The 21,587-nt window shown below is 39.3% G+C and overlaps 2 protein-coding genes across 3 annotated transcripts; one reads left to right on the plus strand and one right to left on the minus strand.

Annotated features, from left to right (window-relative positions):
* Nucleotides 1-1,823: 1,823 nt before the first annotated feature.
* LOC115918680 (xyloside xylosyltransferase 1-like) lies at nucleotides 1,824-4,864 on the minus strand. The gene is made up of 2 exons (XM_030986848.1): nucleotides 3,983-4,864; nucleotides 1,824-2,532 (listed from the first exon to the last, which is right to left on the minus strand). The coding sequence occupies exons 1-2, from the start codon at nucleotides 4,706-4,708 to the stop codon at nucleotides 1,858-1,860; spliced, it is 1,401 nt and encodes a 466-aa protein (XP_030842708.1). The 5' UTR covers nucleotides 4,709-4,864; the 3' UTR covers nucleotides 1,824-1,857.
* Nucleotides 4,865-5,130: 266 nt separating this feature from the next.
* On the plus strand, nucleotides 5,131-15,806 carry LOC575588. Of its 2 annotated transcripts, none has more exons than XM_030986846.1 (9): nucleotides 5,131-5,196; nucleotides 6,079-6,257; nucleotides 8,093-8,699; nucleotides 9,351-9,649; nucleotides 11,603-11,682; nucleotides 12,145-12,286; nucleotides 12,487-12,583; nucleotides 14,333-14,440; nucleotides 15,199-15,806. In XM_030986846.1, exons 2-9 carry the CDS (start codon nucleotides 6,118-6,120, stop codon nucleotides 15,379-15,381), a joined length of 1,656 nt encoding a protein of 551 aa, XP_030842706.1. In that variant the 5' UTR covers nucleotides 5,131-5,196; nucleotides 6,079-6,117; the 3' UTR covers nucleotides 15,382-15,806. The 2 variants fall into 2 exon arrangements, with proteins under 2 accessions (XP_030842706.1, XP_030842707.1); XM_030986847.1 differs by having other exon boundaries at nucleotides 8,096-8,699.
* Nucleotides 15,807-21,587: the final 5,781 nt, after the last annotated feature.

Here is a 21,587-nt window from a genome sequence, read left to right on the forward strand (position 1 = left end):
TACATGTAGATGTAGATGTATGCCCTATGCCAGTAATCCGGACCGGAGTGTTGGCTCAGTCAGTAGAGCGTCCGCCTCACAGCCGGGAAGTCGTGGGTTCGAACCCCGGCCGCGTCATACCAAAAGACGTTAACAGATGGGAGTTGTTGCTACCTTGTTTGGCGTTCAACAATAAGGGATAGAGCAACGTCGATCTGGCGCTACTCAGTGGCTGCCGGGCTCACGATCAATTGGGCAAAAAGAATTTCTGTTTCGGTTTAATAAAATTTGGAGTGGACTATTAGGCTATTATTATTATTATTATTATTATTATAATCCAATACAAAACATGTACCTCGACCGATCATTTTGCAATCACATTTTGTACAATGTGATGGCTTGTGAATGACTACATACATGGACACTGTCAATGTCGCTAAAATCAAGCCTTAGGCCAAATGGACATTATATATATATATATATATATGGATGTGAATATCAATCGATACATGATCCTTTCATAAGACCCTGTTTAAAACCTTAAAGATAAACTTGAGTTCTGGTAATGCGATTGCATTGTGAAAGAAAAGGTTTGGAATGGATCAGAAAAGTTAATCATATAGCATGTAAGTAATGGTGTGTAATGCAAGGTTCTGGAGTCATCAAAATCATCATAAATTTGGCAGAGTCTTGGTAAAGTAACAATCACTTACACAGAAAGATGTATATGGGACAACACACATGGTGTCGGGGCTAGTACTACCCTGATTTCCTTATCTTTCTATGCTCATTACTCAGCCAGTATATATTTTCTTCCAAAATTGTTTGGCACATGACATTTTTTTGTAATCTTGAACATTCAGTGTAAGTTTCGTTAAATTCTGTGAGAATTCATTTTCTTTTTTTACCAGAACTCAAGTTTATCTTTAATTTATATGAGAACAACATAAACAAAACATACATCTACCTTCAGCTTGTAATACTTTGTTCAGCTATGTTAGTAAAATAGTAATATTTCATTTTCTTGGTAATTGAAGTAATATTAATTCCACTATTGATTGGTAATATTGATTTTTCTTGAAGTACCGGTAATCTTGATTTGTGTACATTGCTTTGTCATAATCATAAGCACTATATATAAATTGTTTGTATTATTATTATTATTCCACCACCATATATACATTTTTTTAAAGTACTTACATGTGTACATTGTTAAATGGCACTCACTGATACTGATTGAAGTTGGCTTCAGTATTTTACTTAAGCCGAAAATTGAGTAAAATACTCATATTCTGACATTGAATTGAATACCAGTCCAGGGGGGTGTTTCACAAAGATCCTAAGTTGAACTTAACTCTAAGTTGGACTTAAAAGTTATTGAGAGCCATTTGTAGCCTTAAAATAAAATATATTAAAAAGCGAAAATTGAAGTATTTTAGACTTTTTATAAATTACACATCAAGAACATGAAATCTTCTTGATAATAGAAAACGTGAATGATTTGAATCAACATTTTATGCCTTTTCAAAATATTTTCAAAGATGCCAACGGCTTTCCAAAATTTTAAGCCCAACTTAGAGATAAATTCAACTTAGGATCTTTGTGAAACACCCCCTTGGTAGGGAGTCATTACTATTATGCTCCACGAGCATATCATCAAGAAAGTTCACTTAACAAAGATACAGGATGCATTGGATATCTCTGAGGATTAAGCTTCTCAGTATTGCTGCCAGAATTACACACGTGATTTATGCTAATGATGACTTTGTTACAGAGAAAAAACATTGGATAAAAAACAGCAGAATATTGAATTGTTGACATGATAGCATCATTTTAAAACAATATTTCAGGTCTCTGGAGTAATATTTTGGACTCCTGTTAGAAAGGTATTGGAGTGTTGCAGTTGCCATGGTAAATATTGATTTTCTCCTTGCAAACGTAGTACTGGTCCCAGACATCTGCATAGCCCTTATCTTTCCACCACGAGCAGAGCTGTTTATTCCAAGAGCATGGAAGGTTGTAAAACAAATCTTCCATCTCCATCGAGACAAGTGTGTAGAAATCTTGGTCACCCAAGTGTCCCTTGAAGTGGAACTTATCCCGGAGCTCTACGACCTTCTCTGGCCGCATGTAGTCTTCGAAGTGGACGCTCTGCAGCATCCTGTCCAGGTCTAGGAGAAGGACTCCACTGTTGAATCCAGTGAGGCCATCTGGGGGAGGGTTTCCAACGCGGGTACCTGGATTCTGCGACCGGTAGAGAGAGAATATATGACGGTACACCGGCTGCTGCTCGTGGACGACGCCCATGATGTTGTCGCCCTGGAAATGGTCAAAGTGCTCAAAGAGCTCCTTGATGTCGCTCATGAAGACTAGGTCGGTGTCGAGCATGATGACGCGGTGGACGTACTCTGGGAGGAGCTCCTTGTGTAGCATGGTGGAGAGAAAGAAGATGGCGTCCTTGTAGTAGGGATGGTTGCCTTGTATCTGCTCCTGCATCATCTCAACTAAAGGAGCAAGCTCTTTGGCCAGAGCATCGATGTCTAAGAAGATGAACTGGAGTGTAAATAGAAAGTAAAATAAAAGCAATTGAAACATTTCATATGTTTCGGACTGTGGTTTCTTTGGGAGTATGGCCACCTAGCATGACTTTAGACTTAAACATCGTACAGAAAGATACAATGCGGCAAAACCACGGCATTTATGTTATGACGTAAAGCAGGGGCGTACGCAGGATTTTTTCAAGGGGGGGGTTTTAAAATCTGGCCCAAAATATTTTGCCCCGAAAATTTGAAAATCGCGCTGGCCGAAAAGTCGCTCAGTGGGGGGGGGGGGGGGGGGGGGGGGGGGGGGGGGGGGGGGGGGGGGTAAGCGGACACTTTTTTTGGGGGGGGGTCTCGAAATTTGAAAATTTGACATTTTTTCGTGGGGGGGGGGTAAGGTCACGTTACGTTAGCCGTGGGCATAATTTTTTTTTTTTTAAATTAAAAAAAAAAAAAAAAAAAAAAAAAAAAAAAGGGGGGGGGGGGTTTTAAAGTTTTTTTTAGGGGGGTTTACACACATAAAAATACCAAAGGGGGGGGGGGGGTTTGAACCCCCAAACACCCCCCCCCCCCTGCGTACGCCCTGACGTAAAGTATTGTACTCGTCACATTTCTGTATCCATGGAATAACATACGGTTCAGTGAATGCGAGCAGTACGACAATTGTGCGCGCAGTAAAATTGGCGCAGCCTTTTTGCAGCAGATTACTGTGTCATATCTGGACAAGCCTTGAGAGATATTAGTACCATCATCCATGTGTAATTATAATCCCAAACCATTCAATGTGGAGAACCTTAGTGATAGACCCAGTAGTAGATGTTTTTACATGTGTGTTATTGAAAATGCAAGAAAATTCTACAAGGGAATTCATGAAATTGTAAGACACGGTATGCCATGTCCCAAAATATTCCATACCGGTAGTCCATATTCTGCAAGAGTCCTACTACGTTCACATGGGTACTGTTAATATTCATCACAGGTCATGAAGGTACTTGCATCGTCCCTTACAGTCATATAGTTTAAAGGGAAAAATGAATAACAAATACAATATGAGGGAAAGGGGTCCCATGTTATCACCCGTCTCCTCCAGACATATTTTAAGTTGTCTTTGACTATGTCATGGAACATTTTTTACCCAGGATGCAGTAGTCAGTACAGCTAGCTAAAACAATATTGACCTACATTTTTGTAGCTATCATTAAAGTGCTTACAGTGTAGCTAGACTATGTTTTATTTTTCTCAACAGTTACATGTAGATGTCTAAAAATGATTATTTGTGTCATAATTCATATTGAATAAAAATCATGAATTACAAGGAGGCAAGCAGAAAATGTTTAGTACATGTAAGCAGAGGAAATAACAATCATCATCATCATTGCTCTTCTTCTTCTTATTATCATCAGTAGGCCAAGTCTATTAATTATTATTATTATTTCATTAATCATGCCCAGTAGACTAATTACCTGAAATTTAGCTTTTGAAATGTGCTGATTTGTGATGTCTTGCAGTGCTGTTTCCAAATAAATTTTACTTGGTCCATCAACCACGAAGAAGAACAAAAGATCTACCGAAGACTTATCAAGAATTGATTTCAGGCACACTTCAAATCTCTTTTTGAGATGGGGTAGGCGATCTGTGTTCGTCAAAGTCTGCAGAACGTGGTACTTGAAAACATGGTCGTAGTTCTTTTCAGGTTGCACATTATCTTCCTCTCTTGCAATATCTTGTTCTTTGTATTCTACATCTGCAATAACCTCAGATTCTCCATCATCATCTTCTTCACTGAAACTATCAGTGTCATCATCATCATCATCCTCATCATCATCTACCAGATCCAACTGGTTCTGATCTCTGTCATGGCCATGGGCCAACACGTTCTCTCTTTCCTCCACAGTCTTTTGTACGTTCTGATCATTATGAACTTTCTCCCCATTGTTTTTATCAAAGTACCAATGACTTGAAGCGAAAGAGTAAATGGCGAAACCCACTGCAATGAGAATCAAAAGCTTGGCTGTCTTTCCAGAAAGGCATCGGAACACGCCGTTTCCTCTGCCGAAGCTTCGGCTTTTGCGATCTCTCTCTCTCGCTCTAGATGCGCTAGCGTAGTGCATGTTTTTTTCAGCTGGTTTGGTTGATTTCTTGGATTGATTATCCCTTTCGGGAGAACTTTTACTCTTAGCTCGTTGCATCGGTCCCAAGAGTTTCCGATTGTTGTCAATCTAACATTACAACCAGGCTTGATAGATGATATTCTTATAATTAAAAGATGAGATAATCCAGTGCATTGACCCGAAGCAGAGTTCGCCACATCACAAAATCCTCTTGACCTAGTACTAGCTGTCATACACAAAGTACCCACCCATTTCACTCGCATGTGGACTGAGCCAAATTAATTTGGTAGGTGCAACAATATATTTCACGAGTTTCTTCGAACTTTTACTCATCATAGATACAATGAGTAGTATTCAAAACAATTTCAAATAATTTACTTTTTAAAAACCGTATGATATTTAGAGACTTATTTTAAGCTATTATAATTGTACTAAGTGCCCTAAATATTATTACCCCTACTTTACATTTGAAATATCCCATATCTTCCACGTCCAATCAAATTGAAGCATGTGCTTATGGCATTTTACGTAAACAAACGCGGGGAAGTTTGATAGCCACTGGAAACGTAAGCTAATATTCCTTTTACGTTGACAAATAACTATTAGTAATAATGTGTTATGATTGTTGCCGGCGTATAGACTATATCATGATCGTTATGATTTCAGATGTGAAAAAATACGATCTTTTATTGATTAAAACATAGTCTAGGTCTAGACCCTAGTCCGTTTTACATTATTTCAATTCAGTCCGATACGTTGATGTTGATGTTGGTGTATCATTTCACGCAGACTGTTGTCGCGACAGACGACGTTATGGTGTACGTATACAGCGCCGCCCGAGCCCAGCGCGACCGGCCGGTGCAGTGGACGGCGGGATCTGCAGCATGTATGATGGGGATAGCCTTAAGTTAAGGGCTTGGTGGTAACATTCTTATGATATTGATACTAGATCTAGGGTCTATACCACCAAGCCTTAAACGGCTCCCATACAAGCGTACTGAGTGATAGCTGATGTAAACAAACCCTAATTTAAAATGTGTCCGAAATCACACCTTCCCGCACCCGACGACAGTGGCCTCATACGGTATTCATTCCTCACTGAATTTTATTATACCACTTCTACTCCTAATTGGCTACGAAAATTAAAAATTAGAGGTAAAAATAATGAAATATTCGCGAATATCTTTCCAGAGCGATAAGTGCAGCTCGGCTCCCTTTTCACGTGTAGCGGGTGACTTTACAATCTTGGTACAATTAATGGTGTTGACCTGTGACTGGAATTTCTGTAAATGTGCTGCTACTGTAATGCGCTGTATAACACTCATACAGTCAGAGGTCAACACCGAGATCGTAAAGTCACAGAAGACTGAATGAATAACAATGCAATTTTTTATAATATGTATTCTTCCAATCTCTCTTCCCTCATTTAACTTGCCTCATCCTCAAAGGTTTGATAATCTTGCCTTGCATGGAGCCATTCTTTCAATATGGATGACCTGACCAAACTACGGAGCCAGTACGATAGCCTACACCGAGAGCTGATGGACAGACAACATGTCCTCAATGCTTACCTCAAGGGAAAGCTTCCAACCCAGAGAGAATTAGAGGAGCAGAACGAACGAATTAGGTAGGTTTCATTAGGAATATATTGTCTGTAGAGAGCCAGAAGGGAGTCATATCATATCATACTAATACTGTTTTCACACTGGCAAAATTTTGCTTAACCCCGTACTATAGGTTGGGTTAAGGGGGGTCTTAGCCCCACCTATAGTCCGGGGTTAAGCCTATTCCAATTTCTGTTCAGAGTCGTATATACCAAAGTGGGCTAGCCCAACCTATAGCACGGGGTTAACTAACCCTGCAAAATAGCAGGGCTAACCCCGCAATTGTGGTGCTAACTCCTGCTAACCCTGCAATTGCGGTGCCAAGCAAATGAATGAGAACAGAAACAAAAATAGTCCGGTACTACGCAATGGAGCGTATCGCAGCTGGCCAGATGCGAAGTAAGGAGCCCACTGTCCAATCATAACATTCACGATATCCGGGGCTAACGAATTGCAGTGAGAACAGCGTGAATTTTCTCATTCCGGAATAGGTGCTACATGTAGTACGGGACTAAAAACAGCGTGTGTGAAAAGCCAAAAAAAATAGTCTGGGGTTAAGGATAGTACGGGGTTAAGCAAAACCAGTGTGAAAAGAGTATTAGTGAAGTGAGGCGTAACACCCTTCTAGACATCAGGGCACTGTCTTACAAAGAATCAATATCTATTGCAACTTATTTTAACTTTGTATATAAGAGATAGGAGACTGCAAACCTGCGATTGATTGAAGGGCTTGCGATTGATCTTTGTAAGAGGGGCCCAACGCATCGTTCCAGGAAACCGTCATAAGTACAAATTTGGCGATATCCCATTGAAACACATGTTTAATAGTTTAATACACAAGTTTCAATGGTTTGTCGGCAAACTTGTAATGACGGGTCACTGCTCAGGAGATTATATGAAGTAATGTTCCCCTTCTCTAGCTAGGCACATTATTTATACTACAAGTATAACATTGTAACATGGCCTGTGCCAAACCACTCCTAACCGACCAATTCATTTCCAAATTCATTTTTGAATAGACTCGTTTCAAAGATTTTTTCGAAATTAATTTTACACCCCGAACTGCCTTTCAACGGATATAAATAGAGAAAGCTTTTTTTAGTGGTTGGTGATAATTCAAAATTGTGGTCAAGCTTCTGACAGCCTTATAATTTAAGTACAAGAAGGAGGGGGCTGAACACACCTTTTTCTTCCAGTTCCTGGTTCCCAGATTTGTCAGCCTGGTTCAGCGGGCTTTGAGGTCAAATAGGTTTTCTCCCTTCTTTCATTAATTGAAAGAAAGTTATTTCTTTAGACTAGATGGGTTAGGTTAGTTGACTTAGTTTTGCTCAAACCATGTCATCAATATGATCAAACAGAGGTGTTTTCTTTGTAGTTCGTAGTGTAGCCCAAAGAAATTTGTTTGATTACTTATATGCTATGTATGAATATTTGCATTAAAGGGACTTGGTAACATTGTTCAGATGAGAGCAAATGGTAGTGACTTCAATGCTAGATGTACAATTAAAGATATTTCAAAAGTTTGAGTGAAAACAGACCATTATTAATGATAAAAATTGGGAAAAACTGATATGATCGATTCCTTAATTCTCCCAACTATATTATTACAATTTAATTTCATTTTAGGTGAATGTAAATTGTCACAAAGCAATGAATTTGCTCTATATGCCATTCCCGACATTTAAGTGTTGAAATATTTTTAAAAGCCTGTCTTATGCTTTATTTTCATGGAAAAAACAGTTGGGAAAGTTAGTACAGTAGAAGAAATATAATAAATAACATTTCATACAAAAATTACGCAGGTTCTTTCTTCAACCTTCAACAATGTAACCGAGTCACTTTAATATCTATTATACAGTAGCAGTCATAGATATGTTGATGAAGGGAACACACAGTGGACAAGCACTCCAATGAGACATCCTGCTAGGTCACCGTACTCCCACAGAAACCATCCTGCGGAACATATGAGCCGACCAGACGACCAGACTCCCAGCAAAAGGAAATCAGACGCTGACACGCCGCGGCAGATCGGAAGAGGATCTAGCCTGGTGCATCATGGTTCTGAATCGAAGCGGCAGCGTAGCATGGAGAAGGGGCTGGGGCTCCCTCGTTCCCATACGAAGAGAGCGGGATCGAGTATGTATCATTCCTCGAGAAAGAATTCCAATCATAACGTACTGGACTCAAGATACAGGAGTCCTCACAGATCAGCTCACATGACAGGTACTAGTACAGATGGGACTGAGAGACATAGAGAAAGCCATCACAGATCATCTCACATGACAGATCTTAGTACAGATGGAACTGAGAGACGGAGAGAAAGTGATGAAGAGAATGTCGCTGAAGAGAGTTATGTTGAACAACTCTTGGCTCAAGGAAACGATCGATTAGCGGCCGCGAGGTCAAGGGAGGTCAGTCCAAACCCAAGGTCTATTCTTCATACTCCAGGGTGTCGACCAAAGAAGGTAAATATATCCTACATGCCGCATCCTGCCTTGAAGTTTTGAAATTTGGGCAACATTTCAGAGATCTAGGCCCCATCTTACAAAGAGTTTATATCAATCGCAACTATGTACATTAGAGATAGTAGAATGGAAACTTGTGATTGATTTGAGAACTGACTTGCCATTGATTTGATTCAATCGTAACTCTGTGTAAGACAATTACAATAATTACTAATTAGGAGACATATATATATATATATATATATATATATATATATATATATATGGTATATCTGATATAGTGAAATATATGTAGAAGTTTGGAGGAAAATGTATTGAGATTATCTTAGATGTACAAATCTAGTGTTGATTACTTCTATTTTAACCCTTTGTCCCTTTCACATCTTAGGTGATTGGAGACATAAAGCTTGCAGCTTAATATGTTATGTTATTATTGTGTAAATACTTTTGATAATATTGCTATACTAACAAGCATTTACACTTTCTTAGCTGTCAGGTAAAATAAACACCACTATTACTACTACTATAATGATATTAATTCTTTCTCTCTCTCTCTCTCCCTCCCTCTCTGTCTCTCCCTTTCCCACTTTGTTCTACTTCCTCCCCCCCCCCCCTTTCTCTCTCACTCTCCTCTCTATCTGTACTTATTAGACTCCCATGAGAGTTAGTTTTCTCAATAGACTTAACAGAGGTCACCAGAACTCCCCCATCCAGCCATTACCTCGCTCCCTCCGCGATGATAGCTTATCACAGGGTGTGTCCCTCCAGGGTAGTCTTCATGATCGTAGCTATGGCAACATGACCCAGCCCCTGCTGGGCTACGATTGGATCGCTGGTGTGATGGACAACAACCCCGCCCTCGAAGAGAAATCAGATGACTACCTTCAAGGGATCAAAGAGTTCCGTCAGCTGAACAGGAACGAGTGTGTGCATACTGCAGTCATGGATGAGTAAGTCCGGGAGATATGAATGTTATTCACATCATTGAAATAATTGTTAAAAGCCCCAACGCGCTTGTTTTGCCAGGAGGGATTAGACCTCCCTGCATGGTCACTGACAGGTGGTTATCTTATCAAATAAGCCCTCAATTAACATAAGAAAAAGAGGATCATGGGGGACCAGTGGTCACCGATTAGGCATTGTTTGCTATATAGAGGGCGCAAGTAGCTATAAGTAGTGCAGTGGGGCTTTAAGCCATACTATATATATATATAGATATGGAGCAGTAAACCAATAATTTGGAGTGTTGTGGTCGAGTGGTTTAAGGCGCTTGACTGTAGATGCGAAGGTCGAGGGTTCGAATCCCGACACGGCACTAATATCCTTTGGCAAGATATTTACCTGCATTTGCTACTCTCCACCCAGGTGTTAAATGGGTACCCGGTAGGATGCGAACGTTCATGTGGTTGGACGAGCAAGTGTGCGCTTGTAAAATAGCGACTGGCTGGAATGCTCCCCAGGGAGTGGAAAATGGGCACACATTGTGTGCGGGTAAGCCTGAATCCGATGACCGGGGTAATAACATATCTGTAAAGCGCTTAGGCACATCGTTGGATCGGTGTATTGAGCGCTATATAAAAAAACGGATTATTATTATGCACTTGTCATTTGTAAGACGCACCTCTTGACCCCCGGGAATGGTGCGTCATTGTACTGATGTGAGTCGTACATTTTGATACCATGACGCACCTTCCGTCACAGAAAGTGACACACCATTACATTCCATCGACGCACATTTGAGTCAAACATATGACACACCATTTCATGAAAATGACTAGCCAATGACGCACATTTGAGAAACACTTCTGCTTGGAGAAAGTGACGGTCCCATTGACACACCAAATGACGCAACGTGGTAAAGTGACTTACTATGACGCACATATGGGTCAGTATTGTGACGGACATTTTGCGGCCATGACGGTACTGTGCGTCGCGATTTTGGGGAACATGACGCAACCATGACGCACCATCCCCGGGGGTCAAAAGTTGCGTCTTACAAATGACACCTGCATTATTATTATTATTATTTTAAATACTGAATTCAGTGTAATACACTTCACGTTTCTTTATCTCATGACACAGAGCTCGGTAAATACGCAATTGACCTTTGCCGCGCGCATTCGCCATTCATTTACATGTTATGAAAAAAAATGCCACTTCATATCTCTGAATGAGCCTTGATAGGGGAAATTGCCTTATTTTACAGCTAAGTTATCTGTTATTGTTATCTATATTTATAAGGCTGCCAAGTGGTACAATAAATCAGTGTATTCAATATCTTTAGTGCAGTACCCGGATGACTGACCAATATTGTTTTTGTATTGCTCAGTCATCCGGGAACTTTGACTACCGATATCGATATCATTGCGATATCACACGAAAATAAAGCCATATTTACTGAGGTAATTTTTTCGCTAGTCAAACTGTTATAGATAATAATAATATTGTACTGCTTTGTTTTTTGTGTGATACAAGAATATATTGCTCTCGCTAAGACAATATTAGACTCGTCCTCGACTCGCCAATATTGTCTTAGCTCGAGCAATATATTCTTGTATCACTCAAATCCATCCAATATTTTGTTATTATCCACCTCATCCTATCCTATATAAGGCAATATGAAAAGAAATAATAAATATAGATAGATGAATGAATTATATTAAAAAAAGGATGGATGAATGAATGATTGAATCATTGAACGAATAAACAAATAGATAAAATGAAATAAAAACAAACAAACAAACAAAAACAACATTATGCTATTATTGGGTTGATCAGATTGGTGTGTGAGTAGTGTACATGTAATTGATCTAATTCTTTACACTACAGCCTTCTTTAATATTGTTTCAGTAATACAGACTAAGTTTGTAATCATTTATTTATTTATTTATTTATCCCAACAGTGCTGCTGATGAGATGATGAATGTATCTCAGGGGTTTGGAGAGGTTCAGGAGCCATACCTTCAAGCTAAAGAACATAAATGTGAGTTCATATTTAGTGGTGTCCAGGGGGTGTTTCACAAAGATCCTAAGTCAAACTTAAAGTTGGACTTAAAATTATGGAGCCATTTGTAGCCTAGTTAAAATAAAATATATTGAAAAGCAAAAATTCAATTTTTTATTACTTTTTATAAATTAATATAATTTGAAATCTCCTTGATAATAGAAAATATGAATGATTTGAATCAACATTCAATGCCTTTTAAAATAACTTTAAAATAATATTTTCATAGATGCTAACGGCTTTCCATAAATGTAAAGTCCAACTTAGAGATAAGTTAAACTAAGGATCTTTGTGAAACACCCCCAAGTAATTGAATATAATTGATGTTAGTTTGTGAGTGTTGTTCTGAAAACTGTGTTAAATTTTATATAAGTGATCATAAGATAGGAACTTTTGTAACATAGTTTTTTACATTCATTTACATCCAACAAAATCTTCTAGGTATCCATAACTATGTGCTGAATGACAGGCTGTTTGCTGTTCCTCTGCATGAAAACAACGATGGAGAGAGCCTATGTGCCATCTGTGAGCATAGAAGGAGCAGCGAAAAGAAGAAATCACTATCTTCACCTTCATATATCAGGTAAGTCTTATGATGCTGATTGAAGTTTTTAAAGAGCAAAGTCAAAGTTATCTAGAGGTAAATTACCCTCATTGTGAAATTTGTCAATGTCTTTTATGTGAGATGTTTTTCAAATAAGTTGATGCAAACTGGAACAAGAAAGCGTGATTTCAGTCACTCCATATTCTCTCTAAGATGTCTTTAATCTTGTGACTTTCCAGGGTCAGCATTCCAAGGTCGACCCTGCAGTCCCCATACCGTGTTCGTCCTCATCGAAGACAGAGCTTTGATCCTACCGACTCCATGGGTTTGTCTCAGGTAAGCTGAACAAACAAAAATAATTGTCTCACTGCTGACTGGCCTGCAGTCACTATGCTGTGTTTGTCCTCATCAGAGACAAACAATGGATCACTAGTATAGATATATCGACTGCTATGAGAGGCCTAGCGCGCCTCAGGGTCATGGCAGGATGCAACGTCCCCTTGAGCCTACAAACACAGCTAGGCCTCGAATTTTAAAGCAGTCGATATGAGTTTTATATACCGAATTGACACAAAAATCTACCAAGAGTTCTTACCTTATCCTTTTCTTGAGTAAAGATTAATTAAAACATCACAGATAATCTGAGACACTGTCAGTTAATCTTCCCCGGAAAGATGACTGAATGTTACAATCATTTGGGAATCGCAGACAAAAAGCACTGTATGGTATCCGCGCTCGCACAAACTAAGTTTTAACATGTAAACCAATGGAGATCGCAACAAAATTTTACTATTTTCCCGGTACCTGGAATCTTGCGGGAATCTCACTCATGAACTATTAACAGGTACTGGCATCGTTTCATTCTTTACGGGAATGGCTAAAATCACGGTTCCAATTTCGACAAATCAGATGGCTAGATTTCTAAAGAGAGGTATATTGATAATAAGCTTAATAAAAGGGAGGTTTATAATCCAAAATTTCTATGAAGGGCCTGGAGCAAGTCCTGGGGCGGTATTCTGAACATTGTTGTAAGTTTTGTGTTATCTTTTGTTGTATCTTTTAGAGATAACACAGCGCTAATATTGTTGTAAGTTGGTATTCTGAACATCATTTTATCCCTGTGTTATCTCTTGAAGGACCGCCTCTATCTTGTCTTTTAACACTGTTGACACACCCATTTGCATGGGTCCCTACCAATCAAAATCTGTTTTATATAAGCATGATAAGTAGGTCAACCAATAGGAATACTTTATGCCATATCTGAAGATGCGCCTAGCGCATACTAATCTTGGGCGTGATTAGTTATTTGAGCGCTTATTACGCGCGTCATCATATGCGCTGTGGCATGTGGATCATGAAGACAATTCACGCCTTCACTATATTGCTTAAGATGAGAGCATTAAAATCGTCATATCCTGGCATGAAATTTCTTAGAAAGTTCTCATCTGTGATGTTTCCGGTCAACAAACATTCTTCTTCTAACTCGTCTTTTGGCACCAAGTTGGTTCTGGGCAAGAAATATTGCCCCAATTATATCACCACGAAAGATACAACAACCCCCTACCTGTTGTAAATATTGTTGTACATACCATGCAAGGTAAGATAAGATAAAAGATACAACAATTTTCAGAATACCAATTACCTTGTCATATTATCTCTCATGTGCATATGCAAATGAGAATTAAGCGCCATTTTATTACTAATAAGCACAATAACAAGCGCACAAAAGTTTGAACGCAGGCGCGGCCAAAGATGAGAGAGAAAAGATACAACAAAAGATACAACAAAAGTTACAACAGTGTTCAGAATACCAAATTTATCTTATCTCCAAAGATACAACAATATTTCACCAAAACTTGTCATGAGTGACAATTGACAGATTTTGTCAGCTACGGAAAGCTAGTGAAACCCTTGCTTCTGATTGGTTATCAGCAGATACGTCAAAAATTTTGACATTTGTCATTGATAAAACGCTTTGTGAAATGGGTTCGTGGTCCTCGTTGCACCATTTTAAAACAGAGAGAACACCCTTGGTATAAAGCATTTATTGATGTTAGTAATAGTATTCTGTATTCCTTGTTCTAGCACTGTCTAGCAGGATGGCAGAACTCCCGCCCTTCGATGATGCCCTCTGCGTCTACCATCGATCTGAAAGCATCACTGGATAGAACCATGGTAGCTGCTAATTCTTTGGTGAGTAACGACACTCAAACAATCATTTGGAATGTAAAAGACACTAAGTTTCGAACCCCGGTGACTTAAGCTCACGCACGCCAGCTATTCTCCACTCCTGACGGCGGATAGTCAACCTGCTTGAAACGTCGAGCCACTCTCGCCACTCATCCTCTCCAAGTGCTATAGTTCTCCTTAGAACTATAAGCTAAGAAAGATAACCAACAGTCTTTTTCAAGACTACACAAACAGTCCTTTTCAGGACTACACACCCCCAAGAAAGATTACAGAGAGTCCTTTTCAGGACTCCTCAACTCTCTCTCTCTTTCTCTCACATGGTGCACCCGCAAGCCTACTGTATACTAACTTTGTATAAGGGTAAAAATACACACCATCTTAAGCTAGCTCCCCAATGATGATTAAATAAATCAAAAGTCCTATGTTTGACAGGTCCTATGTCATGCAGATACCACCATTTAACCTATGATAATAAAAAAAAAAGTCCTAGGAGGGAAATCCTCAAACAAAGTCTGCTCCTGAACTGATATATTCAACAATAGAAATGTAAAGTGCTTTGAGACATTGTCGATGTATTAAGCGCTATTTAAAACCCAGAATATTATTACCATTATTATCATAAAGCTCTCTTAAGCCACAAATCAAATAACTTGCTGTGTACTCCTGTAAATTTATGAAAGCTTTCTAGTGAAGGATGTTTTCCTGAAAACTCATCTGGGAAAATCATTTTTCTTTTTTATTCTCATTTTGTCTCCTTGCAGTTTGACCCGACGCTCGGCGGGGTCCAAGACACGACAGCAGGGCGCCCTCTTGGGCCATCTCGTCACACGCAGGAGCTTCTCAATCGTTCCCATGCATTGAGGGTAGATCTCCAACGGTTAGAGAGAGCAGGACTCTCCATGGGAGCGTCACATGATGTCTCACGAAAATACCCTCTCTTATGATAAGGTCAAATAAAGGTCAATTGGACATACAAAAATGTGCTCATTCATCCATATTAAAATGGCATCTTTTCAATGACATTTATGGAAATAGTAAAGAAACATTGAAATATAGAAATACAAAGTGATCCATCTTCAATTCATTTCAGCTCAATTAAATGAAACATTAGACTGCAAGAGCTCAAATTGCGCTTGTGTAATTAAAAAATGAAAATCAAAGTTTGATGTATCTTTGGATATTCTTTATTATATATTTCAATATGACCTATATGACAAAATAGTTTGACATTGATGAAAAAGTTTCCCTTGCTGTATATAATTAATCAAGCTAAAGTCTATAGAACATGAGTCTAATTAATAATATTTATATAGTATTGACTGGCCTTGAAGGGAGATACAACATATATTTCCCAAACTAGAATGATATTGCCCCAAGTCACAGACGAGGGCAATTTGGGTCTTGTGACGGCAATATATGTGGTACCAGGCGCGGATCCAGGATTTCTTAGGGGAGGGGGCCCAACTTTTTTTTTTTTTCTCGAAAATTTGAAAATCGCGCCGGCCGAAAAGTCGCTCAGTGGGGGGGGGGGGGGGTACAGAGCACAATTTTTTTTTTTTTTTTTTTTTGCTCCCGAAAATTTGAAAAACGCACAGTGGGGGGGGGGGGGGGGGGGGGGGGTAGTGAGCACATTTTTTTTTTTTTTGATCCTCAAAAAAATTTAAATTTGCACCCCCCCCCCCCACCCTTGAGCGCCGGGGGGGGGGGGGGGGGGCCAACCTCCAAAAAAGGTAAAAATCACGTGATTTTGCATGATTTTTTTCCCTGGATCCGCCACTGTGTGGTACTTCCGAAAGTTAAGCCAGTCAATATTGTTATTGTTATCTAAATCAAACATCTAGAGCAAATACATAAATCAACCATGACAATCTCAGAGAAGTGAAGAAACTTTGTCAAACCAGCACTGTGCATCCAGTGCTTGACAAAATTTTCGATACACTGCAAACAGTGTGTGTCTTTGGTGGAATTATAACGTCACAATAGAGTGCGCGCAACGTGCCCAGGTTCTTGTACGCATAATAGATGCACAATGAAAATGACAAAATATGGCGCGTTGAATACGACACTTTATTTTCTGCTTTTTTAACACGTAAAGTCCATAGGCTTTTTCATGAGAGGGTAATATGGTCTTATATTTACTGTTTTGCTCTTTTAGGATTACAAAAAGTGTAATATGATTTTTTAAAACCACTGCTCAGATGTCTGATACGGGTAATAATAATTGATAAAATTATTGGATTTAATAATACAGGCCTGACTATATGGTACAGGATCGTGGCTATTAGATGTTCTCTTTGGAAAATACATGCAAAAATATGAATAAAAATGAACTGGTAAGTCAATAAAATTTAAATTTAGTGACTATGTAATTTGTATAGTGAATATATATCATGAATTTGACAATTTGCAACCTACAACCAGAGGTCACATAGTTGTCACAATATGTCACATAGAGGTCATATAGTTGTCACAATGTTACATAGAGGTCATATAGCTGTCACAATGTCACATAGAGGTCACAATGCCATGGATTGTTCTATAGAATCAATAGCCAAATGATTGTTGGGGTCTCTGGAAAACTTGAATTGTAATCCGTTTATAATTCATGTTTGTATAACATTGATGTGAAATATAGATAAAATTTAATTATGCTGTTGAACTGACATATTTTGGCATCTGTCAAATTCTTTTGTTGTTGAAAAAGTGTAATGTAGAGTTTAATCGATGTGATAAGGCCAAAGAGAGGTGATCGGCAGAAGAAGAAAAAGAAAAGAGAGAGAGAAAGAGAGAGAGAGAGAGTGAGAAAGAGAGAGAGAGAGAGAGAGGGAGTGTACGAGAGAGAGAGAGAGAGAGAGAGAGAGGGAGAGAAATGAGAGAGAGAGGGAGGGAAAAAGTGTAATTTAGAGTTGAATCTATGTGATAAGGCCAAAGAAAGGTGATTGCCAGAAGAAGAAAGAGAGAGAGAGAGAGAGAGAGGGGGGGGGGGGGGGGGGGAGAGAGAGAGGTGGAGAGGGGGAGAGAAATGAGAGAGAGAAAGAGACAAAGAAAGAAGTACAAGGAAACGAGAGAAATTGTGATGATTAAGTGTGAATACATTTCCTATATTTACCTTCATTTATCTTCATTCTAGTGAATCAGTAATACAGTATTTATTTTTGGATAAAAAAATCTTGTTTCGTTATCTTTGTTTAATGGCTACCGGTATTTATAATGATTAGAGATCTAGCAAAAACAAAACAAAACAAGCAAGCAATAAATAAATGAATAAAACAACTGCAGATCGCAGCATAGAGAAGTGTACCTCAAAAAGACACCCTCCTATACAAAATTTAAAAAGTAAAGAATTTGCAATGCATGATAATATGTTTATGTTACACTAAACAACACTGGCGTACTGGTGGGGGGGGGGGGCGCCAGCCCCCCCCCCAATAAAATTGAATCATGACTTATTGTGAGGTGGTCGAGAACTCGAAATCAATGACAGACAGATCCTGTGAGAGGGCCAAGCAAAGAGTCTTTATTAGTAGTAACCAGTAGCAGACACATTACATATCACTAATGCCGACAATCATGGAGATCATGCATTCCCCCTTTTCACAGTAAGCACATATTAAAGAATGAATAATGAAACTAACAATATATCATAATAATGGAACAAAGACAAAATATCTCTGCTTTTAAATATCAGAATATCCCAAGACCTGAAACATTGATAAATCCCGGAAACTATAAATCTCCTTATATCTGCATCAAATACAACTTTCATCAACCAATCCAATTCAAATATTTATCTTCCATACTTTTCTTGCTTCCAAACAAACTCCAATAATCTCCTGGTCTAACCCTAAACATTGCTCTTACTCCTATTATTCCATCTCAATTTAACATGTAACAATATTCTTTTATAGCAATCTGCAAAATGAGAAATAAGGTTTACAATGATAGAGGGCGCTAGAAACCCTCGAATGGCTACATAGTCAGACAAAGTTCGATCATCACTGTTTGAACTGAAGTGCCATAATTAATATCCCCTAGCTTAACAACCAAAATACAAACAACATGCAATACTTTTAAACACTCAACTTCTATTATAAGCACTTCTTTTCTATGCTCCCTTCCGTTCTTACTGACCTCTTTCCTAAACCAAGACTTATACTCATCACATCAATTTAGAGCGTACCCTAGCTGGTCCTGGTCCTGGCCCTGGGACCAGGCACAACATTAGCGCATAGCGCGCACGCACTACACCCAATTTTGGTACCGCGCGCTCAACTTATTAGTGTACATAACCATGTACTACAATGTAAATGCATATAACAAATCAAAGCGCTAAGCATCACACAGTTTAACATTAATCCTCGTTTCCAATATAATCATATCAACCCACATGATACATCAAAATAACTACTGAAATCGTTCTGACACAATACACATATGTACATAACAAATCTCTAGCATAACAATATTAATATTTACTAAACATAACAGTGGTTCAAGTTTGGTCAACTCACCTGTGAGAGGGCCAAGCAAAGATCAAGAGTGCCGGCTTGTCTCAGCACTCCGCCCTCTACAGGTCACATGGTAATTTCCTAACCCCTCCCTTACATTATTTTCAATTCCATATACAAGTGATGTATAAATGTTCGTGATATCACATGATTTTCAACAAAATGCGCGTTTCTCCATTTCTGTTGCAAACTGACACATTCCCAAATGGCCAGGAAGAGCATATGTTTTTTTATAGTCACTAAGTGGCCACTAACAGTAACATATTAGTAAAAAAAAAATCCTTTCCAGAAGCAAGTGTGACAAGCATTGCCGGGCGTTCCATACTTACATCTTGTGACACTGCATATGTACCGTTAAGGGGCTCAGTGGGGAATTGAATTCAGACTAGATTAACAGTAGTGAACGGTACAACGAATCGTCTTCTTTCTCTAATAATTTAATAAAACGGCAAATCTTCCGCGCTTCGGGGGGGGGGGGGGGGCAACTGAATTCAGACTAGGATTAAGATCGAGTCGAGAACGGTACAACAAATCGTCTTCCTTCTTTAATAATCTAATGGAGTGTCAAAGCTTCCGCGCTTTGCGCGGGAAGACGGGGAAACTTAATTCAGACAAGAACACGATACAACGAATCGTCTTCTTTCAGACAAGGATTAAGAGTAATAGTTTAATGAAACGTCAGAGTTTCCGCGCTTCACGATTCAGACATGAACACGATACAACGAATCGTCTTCTTTCTCTGATAATTTAATGAAACGTGAAAGCTTCCGCGCTTCGCGCGGGCTGGGCGAATATGAATTCAGACAAGGATTAAGAGTAATAGTTTAATGAAACGTCAGAGTTTCCGCGCTTCACGATTCAGACAAGGATTAAGAGTCGGAACCGGTACAATAAATCGTCTTCTTTCTCTAATAATTTAATGAAGTGTCAAAGCTTCCGCGCTTCGCGATGGAGAGGGGAAACTGAATTCAGACAAGAACACGATACAACGAATCGTCTTCTTTCTCTAATAATTTAATGAAACGTGAAAGCTTCCGCGCTTCGCGCGGGATGGGCGAAAATGAATTCAGACAAAATAAGAATAATGATTTAATGAAACGTCAGAGTTTCCGCGCTTCACGATTCAGACAAGGAATAAGAGTCGGAACCGGTACAATAAATCGTCTTCTTTCTCTAATAATTTAATGAAGTGTCAAAGCTTCCGCGCTTCGCGCGAGATGGGCAGAAATGAATTCAGACAAGGATTAAGAATAATAGTTTAATGAAACGTCAGAGTTTCCGCGCTTCACGATTCAGACAAGGATTAAGAGTCGGAACCGGTACAATAAATCGTCTTCTTTCTCTAATAATTTAATGAAGTGTCAAAGCTTCCGCGCTTCGCGCTGGAGAGGGGAAACTGAATTCAGATAAGAACACGATACAACGAATCGTCTTCTTTCTCTAATAAGCTTCCGCGCTTCGCGTGAGAGGGGCAAAAATGAATTCAGACAAAGATTAAGAGTAATAATTTAATGAATCGTTAAAGCTTCCGCGCTTCGCGCAGGAGGGGGGGGGGGGCACTGGATCCAAACAAAAATTAAGAGTAGAGAACGTACGGTACAACGGATCGTCTTCTTTCTCTAATAATTAAATGAAGTGTCAAAGTTTTCGCGCGAAGGGGGGGGGGGGAAGGGGGAGACTGAAAAATAACTTAGTTCCTGGCCCCTGGTTTATAGGGTTAAAGTTGTAAACATTTGGACACTGGCATTATTGCCGGTAATTGGTTGCTAGTTTTGTTGGCCTGTATACTCCCCCAGGGGCGGATCTAGCTTTTTGCTAAGGGGGGGGGGGTTGACCAAAATAATGACGATGCGGAGCATCGTCCACGAGCCGCGAAGCGGCGAGCCGATTTTTTTGGGGGTGTTTATTTGAACCCCGTAAGTGATGTTTTCCTGGCATCTATTAACACAATGGAGACCATAAAAAGCAGTGCATGATAACGTCTTTTTAAATCAAGTAACAGTTTAATACATAGTTATATCCAGAGTTATCATGTGTTTGGTTAAGTTACCAGATGAGTTGAATATCTTCTCACAATATTTGCACTTGAAAGGGTTTCTCTCCAGCGTGCGTTCTTTTTTCTTTCTTTTTTCTTTCTTTTTTTTTTTTTTTCCTTTTTTTTTTTTTTTTTTTTTTTGGGGCCGCCCAAGGGGGGGGGGGGGGGGGTTGCAACCCCCCCAACCCCCCCCCCCCCTGGATCCGCCACTGTCCCCCACTGACAAAGATCTAGCGACGCCCCTGATAACGACACAGTTTATACACTCGAGAAAAAATTTGCAAGTACTACTGATCAAGTACCGGATCACCGTGTGTGCATTGTGCGGCATCAAAGCATATACAACGTCTCAAGACGTAACAGATCACTTTTTTCTAACTTTTAACCAATCAGAAGTCCTCATTTTTTTTCCAGGAAGTGCTGGTGGACATTAATGCGCCAACTGTGGTTCTCAAATTGCAAAAGATACCTACTCTTGGAAGAGGTAGGAGAAAGCAATTTTACGTCATATTACTCCGGGAAGTGCCTGAAAATGCTTTTAATTTGGTTCTAAAATTGCAAATGCTTCTTACTCTGGGAGGGAGCCAGACCCACCCCCGCTTACGGT

Source organism: Strongylocentrotus purpuratus, unplaced genomic scaffold (assembly GCF_000002235.5).
Source record: "Strongylocentrotus purpuratus isolate Spur 01 unplaced genomic scaffold, Spur_5.0 spur5_scaffold_16, whole genome shotgun sequence".
Classification (NCBI taxonomy): domain Eukaryota; kingdom Metazoa; phylum Echinodermata; class Echinoidea; order Camarodonta; family Strongylocentrotidae; genus Strongylocentrotus; species Strongylocentrotus purpuratus.